Source organism: Lampetra fluviatilis, chromosome 61 (genome assembly GCF_964198595.1).
Source record: "Lampetra fluviatilis chromosome 61, kcLamFluv1.1, whole genome shotgun sequence".
Taxonomy (NCBI): Eukaryota; Metazoa; Chordata; class Hyperoartia; order Petromyzontiformes; family Petromyzontidae; genus Lampetra; species Lampetra fluviatilis.
This window is the reverse complement of record NC_136335.1, coordinates 1224045-1236069: the sequence shown is the minus strand read 5'-3', so window position 1 is coordinate 1236069 and position 12025 is coordinate 1224045. Positions and strand designations below refer to the sequence as shown.

General features: G+C 53.3%; 1 protein-coding gene across 6 annotated transcripts in view; it reads right to left on the bottom strand.

Moving 5' to 3' along the window:
• Nucleotides 1–2476: 2476 nt before the first annotated feature.
• The window catches only part of FKBP15 (FKBP prolyl isomerase family member 15), a 44159-nt gene continuing 34610 nt past the window's right edge, over nucleotides 2477–12025 (bottom strand). For 3 of the 6 annotated variants that reach the window (XM_078881489.1, XM_078881491.1, XM_078881492.1), the window contains exons 24-30: nucleotides 11617–11766; nucleotides 10098–10163; nucleotides 8778–8894; nucleotides 8281–8388; nucleotides 6386–6951; nucleotides 4665–4776; nucleotides 2477–3948 (exon numbers count right to left, since the gene is read on the bottom strand). In XM_078881489.1, coding sequence (XP_078737615.1) covers nucleotides 3868–3948; nucleotides 4665–4776; nucleotides 6386–6951; nucleotides 8281–8388; nucleotides 8778–8894; nucleotides 10098–10163; nucleotides 11617–11766 — 1200 coding nt within the window. In that variant the 3' untranslated portion in view covers nucleotides 2477–3867. Of the gene's footprint in view, nucleotides 3949–4664; nucleotides 4777–6385; nucleotides 6952–8280; nucleotides 8389–8777; nucleotides 8895–10097; nucleotides 10164–11616; nucleotides 11767–12025 lie in introns of those variants that run through there. The other 3 variants (XM_078881488.1, XM_078881490.1, XM_078881493.1) reach the window with 2 other exon arrangements.

Genomic DNA, 12025 nt, shown 5'->3' with positions numbered 1-12025 from the left:
CATCAGCCGCCGTACGCCCGAAGATGAAGAGAAGCTGCTGCAGCTGCTGCTGATGCTGCTGCTGCTGCTACTGCTGCAGCTGCTGCTGCTGTGCACAGTCCCACGTGGCCCACTGAGTTCTCGAGGTAGTCAACGTCTCCTCGCCAATCCGCGGCGGCCAATGTCCACGATGCCATCAATAGGCCCCCAGGGCTCAGGGTCGAATCTCATCTCAGGGTTTCGAGACCGAATCGGTGATCGAGGGGGAGGGGGGTAATGGGGGGGGGGGGGGTTAAGGGAGGGGTCACCCTCCCCCCTTCTCTCACACCCCCCCGGGAATGAATACATAATGAGGCACCTTTAAGATTCTTAAAGTTCAGCATGAATGCCCCAATGGCTCATAGAGGCAGACTAAGGTGCTACTAGGATTCTTAAAGAGTTGGAGAATAGTGGAGGCTCATAGAGGCAGACTACGGGCACCATTAGTAATTCATGGTTCAGTTTTCTTGGTTCTTTCGGTGAAGTCCCGTAGAAGGACGGTTGCTTGCGTTGTGGCCGAAACGTCGTGAGAATTATTTTATTATAATGTTTTATTTTATTATTTTATTATTTCCCTTCTACGTGACTTTACCGAAAGAACCAATGCGATGGATCCCTGCAGTCACGAAAGCTTTAAATCGAAATTTAATGGTTCAGTGTTAACACCGGGGGCTCATAGAGCCAAACTCAAGGCACCTTTAGTAATTCATGGTTCAGTGTTAACACCAGAGGCTCATAGAGTCAGACAAAAGACACCTTGAGTGTCACGGAGAGATGGGCGCTTTGCGTTGTAGACGTGGTTGGTGGTGGTGGTGGCGGTGGCGGTGAGGCTGGAGTCAAGGGGATAGTAGACTCATTCATCGAGACTGCAGAGGACTCGCTGGTGCTGACACACTGGCGATGTCTGTCCTTCAAAGGCAACGTCTTGTTTGCCTTGGCCGGGCTGGTGACTTGAGCACACACACACACGCGCTAGGAAATACACACACACCACGACACACACACACACACTAGGAAATACACACACACCACGTAATACACACACACACCACTACACACACACCCCACGCACTACACACACCCCACGCACTACACACACCACACACACACACTACACACACACCCACCACTACACACACCACGCACAGACACAAACACAAAGACACATAGCACAACACAGTGCGTGTGTACTGTGCGCGCGACTCGGCAAAGAATCCGTCTCAACACCAATACCCGCACCATTCGCCACTAAGTGACGGTGACGTCACCACGGTGCCTGTGCCAGGCTAGGTGCACTGAGACCACGTGACGTGTCGAAGGCTCGCTGCTGACAGGAGGTCTCGGGACAGACCCAGCAGGTGCCACGGGTTGGCTGAGATGACCGGTAGATGCACCACCAGCTGTACCCCCTACTGTGCCAGGCTAGGTGCAGGAGGTCTCGGGCCAGACCCAGCAGGTGCCATGAATTGGCTGACTGAGATGACTGACAAATGCACCACCAGCTGTACCCCTACTGTGCCAACTTGCTGTATTTTAGCTGCCTGGGGCTCCGCTCGTTGTTGTGAGCATTGCTCCTCTGTCCTCTGTTGTTGTTGGAGGGTGACTTCCTCCAACTGCCCAGTAGCGTCCTTCACGAGCCTCCTCCACTGAGGCCGTTCTTGACACCGCTGGAATCAGTCGTCGGCAAGTCCACTCAGCTCCACGTCCTCCCGTACCGCATCACTCCATCTCTTCTCCAGCCCGTGTCGTGCCGGTTTAGCCCCCTCGATCTGGTCACAACAGAAGTTTGCTTGGAGCAGGCGGGCTATGGGGCCGTCCATAAATGACGTCACGCGATTTGGGACGATTTTTGACCCCCCCCCCCCTTCGTCACAAAAAGTCAGACCCCCACTCAAATGACGTCACAAAGCTCTGCCCCCCCCCCCCTTCAAATCGCTTTAAACTATTGTCATTGTAGTGCGTATTTAATGTGGCGCTGCACTCTGATGTTGTAGGAGAAAACTATTAACAAGTCTATTTAATTAAGTAGAACGTGTTGTCTATATTTATTTAAAGTTGCGCATTTTGATGTGACGTCACATTTCTCATCGTCACAAATGTGTCGACCCCCCTCCTTGTCCTAGGTGCGTGACGTCATTTATGGACGGCCCCTATGTGACCCAGCCAACGCAGCCTCGCCTCATCGGCTGTATGGCCTTCTGTGCGAGTGCATGTTATCCAGCCGAATTGCTTCAAGACAAGCAAAACTCTGGACCAGTTTCGGCAGTGTCTGATCGGCAGTCAGGATTGATTGAAAGCAATGCGCTGGTGATTGGATAGATCTTTGCTCGTGTTCAACTTCTTTCGCACCGTACGTTGCCAATCGGAGGTACACGCTTGGGATGACTTTTAGTTTAATTTCATTTTTCCAGAAAAATCTGATTTCGGAAATTTAGGCAAGTTCCACAATTTATTAGATTTTTGTACATCAATGTATTACATCTTAATAACTTGCGAAATGCAGTCGTGTTTTACGTTTCACATTATTCATCACCGAATCTTTAACTCGACCATCGAGTTCCACCAGCAAAAGCCGTGATTTCAACGTGAACATTTTAATATCTTGAACCGTTTGAGCAACAAGGGGCATCACCGCGACAGCGCATTTGGCGAAAAGGGCGTCACCGCCGTGGAGACGATGTCACTTCCTGTGATGGCACACACGTGAGCGATGTCACTTCCTGTGATGGCACACACGTGAGCGATGTCACTTCCTGTGATGGCACACACGCAAGTGATGTCACTTCCTGTGATGGCACACACGCGAGCGATGTCACTTCCTGTGATGGCAGACACGCGTGTGATGTCACTTCCTGTGATGGCACACACGCGAGTGATGTCACTTCCTGTGATGGCACACACGTGAGTGATGTCACTTCCTGTGCTGGCACACGTGAGTGATGTCACTTCCTGTGCTGGCACACACGTGAGTGATGTCACTTCCTGTGCTGGCACACACGTGAGTGATGTCACTTCCTGTGCTGGCACACACGAGTGATTTCACTTCCTTTGAAGTCATCGGTTTCGCGGTCACTTCCTAACATCACATTTTAGTAATCAATCCAAATCAATTTGATTTTCCAGATTATAATTAGCAATCTCGGTCCATTTTTTTCTCAGATGCAATCCAAAAATTATGAAAGCATCCATCATACAGGCCTACCTATCCTCCTCTTAAACACGCAAACGTTGTCTCGACATCAACCCGAGTTGGCCCAACGTTGCAGAATGTTTACTAGACCCTGTATATGTAACAGGGACAGCAATCGAACTGAGGTCTGTTGGTCGTATTAAGCAGTACAAGGACCCACCATGATAAGGGTTCTTCTCACAGCACACAGCCACGCGGTTTAGCACGCAAAAAAAAGATCCCCTGTGTAGCCTACTGCACCAGGTACTCGCTTAAGGCTGAGTCGACCTAGAGGTGGCGCAAGACCGGTTCAGATATCACTTGCCACCGATGTTGGCATTCGCCACTAAATGGCGGTGATGTCACCACGACGCTTGTGCCAGGCCATGTGCACGTTGGGGCCACGTGAAGTGTCGAACGCCCGCTGGCACGGGTCGACTGATTGAGTGAGATGACTGATGCACCGCCTGTGCCCCCTACTGTGCCAACTTGCTGTGCGCGCACGCGCACACACGCACACACACGTACACGCGCCCACACGCACACGCGTACACACACAAATGTGCGCACACACACACGTACCCACACACATACACGTACACACACGCACACACACACGTACACACACGCACGTACACACACACACGTACACACACACACGTACACACACACAGACATCTTCATTTCAACCAATCCACATCATCGTCGTCTTCTTCATCATCTCCGAAGAGCGGAGGTGGTCCAGGTTTGTCAACAGGACTCTGAAAGAAACCACGAACACGATCGCTCGTTACTGCGTGTGCAAGCCCCCCCCCCCCCCCCCACGATAGCGGAGTAACGGTCGGCAGCGCCGCCCGACTTTCCATCTTCCGGGGCACGGCAGTGGAAACGATGGGGGGGAGTGGGGGGGGGGGCGAGATTCTTAAACCACCCCAACTCCCCCCCCCCCGTGTTATAACGGTGTGTGTTCTGCGTTATAATGGTGTGCGTGTTATAACGGTGTGTTGCGTTATAACGGTGTGTGTTGTGTGTTATAACGGTGTGTGTGTTCTGCGTTATAACGGCGTGAGCGTTGTGTTATAACGGTGTGTTCTGCGTTGTAACGGTGTGTTCTGTGTTATAACGGTGTGTGGTGTGTGTTATAACGGTGTGTGTGTTCTGCGTTATAACGGCGTGAGCGTTGTGTTATAACGGTGTGTGGTGTGTGTTATAACGGTGTGAGCGTTGTGTTATAACGGTGTGTTCTGCGTTATAACGGCGTGAGCGTTGTGTTATAACGGTGTGTTCTGCGTTATAACGGCGTGAGCGTTGTGTTATAACGGTGTGTTCTGCGTTGTAACGGTGTGTGGTGTGTGTTATAACGGTGTGCTGTGTTATAACGGTGTGAGCGTTCTGCGTTATAACGGTGTGTGAACACTGCCGCACGTTCAGCGAGGGACTGGCATCGCTTGGCCTACTCTTCCACGGCGACACTCACTCCGCTGTCGTCGCGCGACACCTTCTTGTCGGGCGCCTCGTATGAGAAGAGGTTTCCATCTTCCTGCTCCTCATCATCATCCTCATCGTCTCCCGCGGAAGATGGTGGCTGCCTGAGTCACACACAAAAACAAAGATCCCCATATAGCCTTACGTAGACTGTTGGGGCAAGAGCTGAGTCTACAGGCAAGTGTTGAGTCTATGGGCAGTGTTGAGTCTATGGGCAGTGTTGAGTCTATGGGTAGTGTTGAGTCTATGGGCAGTGTTGAGTCTATGGGTAGTGTTGAGTCTATGGGCAGTGTTGAGTCTATGGGCAGTGTTGAGTCTATGGGTAGTGTTGAGTCTATGGGCAGTGTTGAGTCTATGGGTAGTGTTGAGTCGATGGGTAGTGTTGAGTCTATGGGCAGTGTTGAGTCTATGGGCAGTGTTGAGTCTATGGGTAGTGTTGAGTCTATGGGCAGTGTTGAGTCTATGGGCAGTGTTGAGTCTATGGGTAGTGTTGAGTCTATGGGCAGTGTTGAGTCTATGGGCAGTGTTGAGTCTATGGGTAGTGTTGAGTCTATGGGCAGTGTTGAGTCGATGGGCAGTGTTGAGTCTATGGGCAGTGTTGAGTCTATGGGCAGTGTTGAGTCTATGGGTAGTGTTGAGTCTATGAGCAGCGTTGAATCTATGGGTAGTGTTGAGTCTATGGGCAGTGTTGAGTCTATGGTGCAGTGTTAAGTCTATGGGTAGTGTTGAGTCTATGGGTAGTGTTGAGTCTATGGGCAGTGTTGAGTCTATGGGCAGTGTTGAGTCTATGGGCAGTGTTTAGTCTATGGGTAGTGTTGAGCCTATGGGCAGTTTTGAGTCTATGGGCAGTGTTGAGTCTATGGGCAGTGTTGAGTCTATGGGCAGTTTTGAGTCTATGGGCAGTGCTGAGTCTATGGGCAGTTTTGAGTCTATGGGCAGTGTTGAGTCTATGGGCAGTGTTGAGTCTATGGGCAGTGTTGAGCCTATGAGCAGTGTTAGTCTATGGGCAGTGTTAGTCTATGGGTAGTGTTGAGTCTATGGGCAGTGATGAGTCTATGGGCAGTGTTGAGTCTATGAGCAGTTTTGAGTCTATGGGCAGTGTTGAGTCTATGGGCAGTTTTGAGTCTATGGGCAGTGTTGAGTCTATGGGCAGTTTTGAGTCTATGGGCAGTGCTGAGTCTATGGGCAGTTTTGAGTCTATGGGCAGTGCTGAGTCTATGGGCAGTGTTGAGTCTATGGGCAGTTTTGAGTCTATGGGCAGTGCTGAGTCTATGGGCAGTGTTGAGTCTATGGGTAGTGTTGAGTTTGTGGGCAGTGTTGCGTCTATGGGCAGTGTTGCGTCTATGGGCAGTGTTGAGTCTATGGGCAGTGTTGAGTCTATGGGTAGTGTTGAGTCTATGGGCAGTGTTGAGTCTATGGGCAGTGTTGAGTCTATGGGCAGTTTTGAGTCTATGGGCAGTGTTGAGTCTATGGGTAGTGTTGAGTTTGTGGGCAGTGTTGCGTCTATGGGCAGTGTTGCGTCTATGGGCAGTGTTGAGTCTATGGGCAGTGTTGAGTCTATGGGCAGTGTTGAGTCTATGGGTAGTGTTGAGTTTGTGGGCAGTGTTGAGTCTATGGGCAGTGTTGAGTCTATGGGTAGTGTTGAGTTTGTGGGCAGTGTTGCGTCTATGGGCAGTGTTGCGTCAATCTTGGGCCGTAAAGATTCCGGCTTACTGTGGAATTCCGGCAACGCTCGTCGGCCGCTCGGGAACGCCGTTCCCCGCCACGGCGGTGTCCTCCTCCACCGCCACCGTCACCGCCACCACCACCACCGCAGCAGTGGCGGTGGTGACGGTTGTGGTGTCACATTCTCTCTCTGCTGCCTTCCCTTCGACGCCGGCAGTGGCAGCTGCCTCCGCCGATCCGTCCCCGAGGTCGCGACCTTCGGCGGCGCCGGCGGTCGGCTCCGATGCTCCATCTCCCGGCGGCGGCGGTGCCTCTACCTCCACCTCCACCTCCACCACCTCCTTCACCTCCTCCAGCTCCTCCACCACCGACGTCGTCGCAACGGACAGCGGAGCCGCGTCTTCGCGAGGCCGCGAGGCTCCGTTGGCGACGTCACCGCTGGCGTTGGCGCCCCCCACCCCGGGCCCTTGGGGTTGGGCCGGCGGGCGGTCGGGAGCAGTGTCCGACGTTTCGGGCTCGGAGGCCGGAACGGCGGCGGCGGCGGAGGAGGAGGAATCGGAGACGCGGCGGTCGTCCGGCGACTCGGAGCCGCTCACGAGGCTGAGGGTCGTGGCCTTGTGTTGGCACGCACGCACGCACACACGTGTGTACACGCACACACGAACACACGCACACGTGTGTACACGCACACACGAACACACACGTGTGTACACGCACACACACACACACGTGTGTACACGCACACACGAACACACGCACACGTGTGTACACGCACACACGAACACACACGTGTGTACACGCACACACACACACACGTGTGTACACGCACACACACACACACACGCACACGTGTGTACACGCACACGAACACACACGTGTGTACACGCACACGCACACACACGTGTGTACACGCACGCACACACACACGTGTGTACACACACACACGCACACACACACGTGTGTACATGCACACACACGCACACACACATGCACAGACACACGCACACACACACATGTGTGTACACGCACGCACACACACGTGTGTGTACACGCACACACACGCACACACACACGCATAGACACACACACGTGTGTACACGCACGCACGCACACACGTGTGTACACACACACACACGTGTGTACACACGCACACGTGTGTACACGCACACACACACGGCACAAAGAGAACACGACACGGGGATCTGAAGGCATCTGTCAAAAGTGTGACGGCTGTGTGTGCAAGTGTGTGGTCATCGTGTGCCTGTGTGTGTGTGGCTGTGTGTGTGTGGCTGTGTGTGTGTGTGGCTGTGTGTGTGTGTGGCTGTGTGTGTGTGCCTGTGTGTGGCTGCGTGTGCGTGGCTGTGCGTGTGTGGCTGTGTGTGTGTGTGGCTGTGTGTGTGTGCCTGTGTGTGGCTGTGTGTGTGTGGCTGTGTGTGTGTGCCTGTGTGTGGGTGTGTGTGTGTGGCTGTGTGTGGCTGTATGTGTGTGCCTGTGTGTGGCTGTGTGTGTGTGCCTGTGTGTGGCTGTGTGTGCGCCTGTGTGTGGCTGCGTGTGTGTGTGTGTGGCTGTGTGTGTTTGGCTGTGTGTGTGTGCCTGTGTGTGGGTGTGTATGTGTGTGTGGCTGTATGTGTGTGCCTGTGTGTGGCTGTGTGTGTGTGTGTGCCTGTGTGTGGCTTTATTTGTGAGAAGCGGTGGTGCAGCGGTCAGCGCGCATAGCGATTATCTGAACTGGTCCTGGGCTTCCCCTAGGTCGACTCAGCCTCAAATGAGTACCTAGCGCGGTGCGTAAAACATCGCCACTGGGGAGACAAAGGCGGCCGGGCGTGGTGCTGGCTACCCACCCCCTCGTGTGCCGTGCCGGCCTTCATAGCCGCTGCTCGCTAACAGCACTTGCCCCGACAGTCTGTGTAAGACTACACGGGGGACCTTTGCCTCTGTGGCACCTTGATTGTGTTCATGACGGTGGCGAGGATCATGCGGCCGCTGTACGTCCCCTCCAGGGTGAACTCGGAGCGCAGAGAGCGGAACACCCCGTTCATCACCTTCTTCACCTGCACAGGTGAACGTACACACACACACGTACACACGCGCACGCACGCAGGTGAACGTACACACACACGCATACACACGCGCACCACGCAGGTGAACGTACACACACACACGTACACACGCACACGCACGCAGGTGAACGTACACACACACGTACACACGCGCGCAGGTGAACACACACGCAGAGATGAACACACACACACACAGGTGAACACACACACACACACACAGGTGAACACACACGCAGAGATGAACACACACACGCAGAGATGAACACACACACACACAGGTGAACACACACACACACAGGTGAACACACGTACAGATGAACACACACACACAAGTGAACACACGGAGACATGAACACACACACACACAGGTGAACACACACCTCGGCGAGGGTGTCCGTGCTGCCGGCCTCCTGCTGCTGCCGGGCCTCCGCCGTGAGGGCGAGCCGCGCTTCAAACTCGCGACGCATCTCCGCCGCTTTCAGCCGCAGGCCCGTGTACTGCAAAGACAAAGGTGCCCCACGCACCGTGTAGCCTTAAGCAGACCGCTGGGGCAAGTGCTGTTAGCAGAGTAGCGGTGAAAGCCCGGCGCACGAGGGGGCGGGGGGGGTGGCCAGCACCACTGCAGGCGTACAAAGACAAAGATCACCTGTGTAGCCTTGGTGGCGAGATGTTAACTACCTCGCCTGGTGCGCAGGAGGTCGTGGGTTCCATCCCGGACGCGAACCCCACGGTGGCTAGGAGATGTTAACTACCTCGCATGGTGCGCAGGAGGTCGTGGGTTCGATCCTGACCCTGATGCCTGCTGTATATGTGGAGTTTGCGTGTCTCTCTCTCTCTCATCATAATCACGGTGGGTAGGAGATGTTAACTACCTCGCCTGGTGTGCAGGAGGTTGTGGGTTCCACCCCGGACACGAATGCCACGGTGGCTAGGAGATGCTAACTACCTCGCCTGGTCTCCCCAGTGGCGATGTTCATCGCACACCATACCAGGTACTTCTTTGAGGCTGAGTCGACCAACGGGAGGCCGCGGACCGGTTCTGATAACCGCCACTGGTGCTGGTGGTCGTGAGCGGGAATCGAACTTGGGTCGCCGGGTTGATAGCGCAGCTTGGCGCTGACCACTAACACTGTGACGGGATCTTTAACGACCGCTGAGAAGCAGGCGGCACGTGGTGGTAGTAGTAGTAGTACTGTAGTAGCGGTCCCAGCAGCGGTATCTTTGGTTAATAAACACCGCAGCACTAACCAGGGCGGCCTGCCGGATTCGAACTGCGAAAATTTTGCAGACCGGCGGTGATAACGACGAAGATGCAGCAGCGGAATTGCATTGTACGAGATACTGCTGATGGCAAAGATAAAGCTGCTTCTGTCGCTGATTATGATGATGATGCTGATGATGATGCTGCTGATGGCAAAGAAAAAGCTGCTTCTGTCGCTGATGATACTGCTTATGATGATGATTCTGCTGCTGATGCTACTGCTGCTGCTGATGATGCTGATGATGATGATGCTGCTGATGCTGTTGCTGCTGCTGATGATGCTGCTGCTGATGATGATGCTGCTGCTGATGATGCTGCTGCTGCTGCTCCTGATGATACTGCTGATGATGCTGCTGCTGCTGATGCTGCTGCTGCTGCTGCTGATGCTGCTGCTGCTGATGATGATAATGCATCTGCTGCTGATGATGATGATGATTACCTTCTCTTGCCACAGCCGGGCCTCTTGATTCTCCGATTCGGCCGATCGCTCGCTCAACTCGTCCCGCTGCAGAGGGACGACAAAGATACGAAGCTCCCTCTTGCGTCAACTCCCTCTGTGTAAGCTCCCTCTGGCGTCCGCTCCGAATGATCCCCAACCCCCACTTAGACAGCCTCCTCCTCCTCCAGTAACTAAGTTAGCACATCGGCAGTGGAGAGGCAACATCGGTGATGATGATGATGATGATGACGACGACGATGATTTGAGCGAGCGTCTGTAATTAAGCTTATTTTGCTGCTATATGAATGTCATGCCTGTCAACCCCTTATCAGTGCCCGACCTTATCACAGACCAACTCAGAACCTTAGTGGTCACCCCGTGCCCCTCATCAATCTCAACGTTCACCCCACAAAGTCCCATCACAAGGGAGAAACACAAACATAATAGAATTATATTTTGTGCTCGTATTGCAAGGGCTGTAGGACAGAGGTCACAACCGGGTACCCAATACCCGTACCCGTACCCGATACCCGGCTACCCGTACCCTGGTGCGGCCGGGTACTGGTACGGGTAGGCCGTGAGTCACTGGTGAGTCGCCGTTTGTCACTCATTTCCCAACGTCTTGTCTCTTCTCACAATTCAAGTTCCTAGAATCAACCCACCAGCGCCTGCAACATGGCTTCATCCCAGAGGTCGCAATCAGGTACCCGATACCCGTACCCTACCCGATACCCGGCTACCCGTACCCGGCTGGGCACGGGTACCCGTTTGCGACCCTGGTGCGGCCGGGTACGGGTACGGGTAAGGAATCAAAACCCGCGTGCGACCTCTGCTATAGGACCTGAAAACTCAATTTCCCTGCACAAGAAAGAATAGGGGGGTGAACCGTGATGGGTTGACACGGGTGTGGATACTCCACGCGACAAGGCCACTTTGTTGAGCCGATATAATTTGTGGTGGGACCGGTGGCTTCTGAAAAGAAAAGTTGACACATCAGTGGGGCTTTGCCCGGTGGGAATGGGGATGTTTTAGCGTTGCGTTGGCATGTTTCAAAATATGCACAATCGGTTTTACCCGTTCTGGCAATTTAAAAATAAAAGGTTTATGTTTGACGTTTTAAAATCTCAACACGTGTTCATTGCCGGAAAGGTCAAAACCTGTTTGTAGATTTGTTTTTTGAGTGATTTGTTTACATTTATTGTACTTTGCACTGCTATCGTGTTTGTGTGAATTGTGTTTGTGTGAATTGTGTTTGTGTGAATTGTGTTTGTGTGAATTGTGTTTGTGTGAATTGTGTTTGCTGTTGGGACCTTCTGACCCTACACCCCCCACTACTGGACATCTGTGGGAAATTAAAGAGCTTTATAGCTTCTAGATTTGAAGCTTTCGTGACTGCAAGGATTCATATTCTTAGGTTTTTTTGGTAAAGTCACGTAGGTAAAAATTTTAATTAATTATAGCTCATCGGATTCCTCCTCCTGCAGTACTTGCGTCAACATTCTGATTCCGTAATCTGTACCTCGGTCTGGAGGCGAGCGACCTTTTCCAGGAGGTCGTCCCTCTCTCTCCGCAGGGCGTCTCTCTCCGCCCGCAGGGCGTCTCTCTCCGCCTGGAGCTTCTGCAGGGAGGCCGTGTGTTGCTCCTCCAACTCTGCACGCAGCGCAGACAGCTGAAACAAACAAAGGCAGAGACAAAGGTTGTCCCACTCCGCCATGTAGCCTCAACAAAGGGCCGGGGCAAGTGCTGTTAGCAGCGAGCAGCAGCTACCCATAGACTCAACACTGCCCATAGACTCAACACTGCCCATCGACTCAACACTGCCCATAGACTCAACACTGCCCATCGACTCAACACTGCCCATAGACTCAACACTGCCCATCGACTCAACACTGCCCATAGACTAACACTGCCCATCGACTCAACACTGC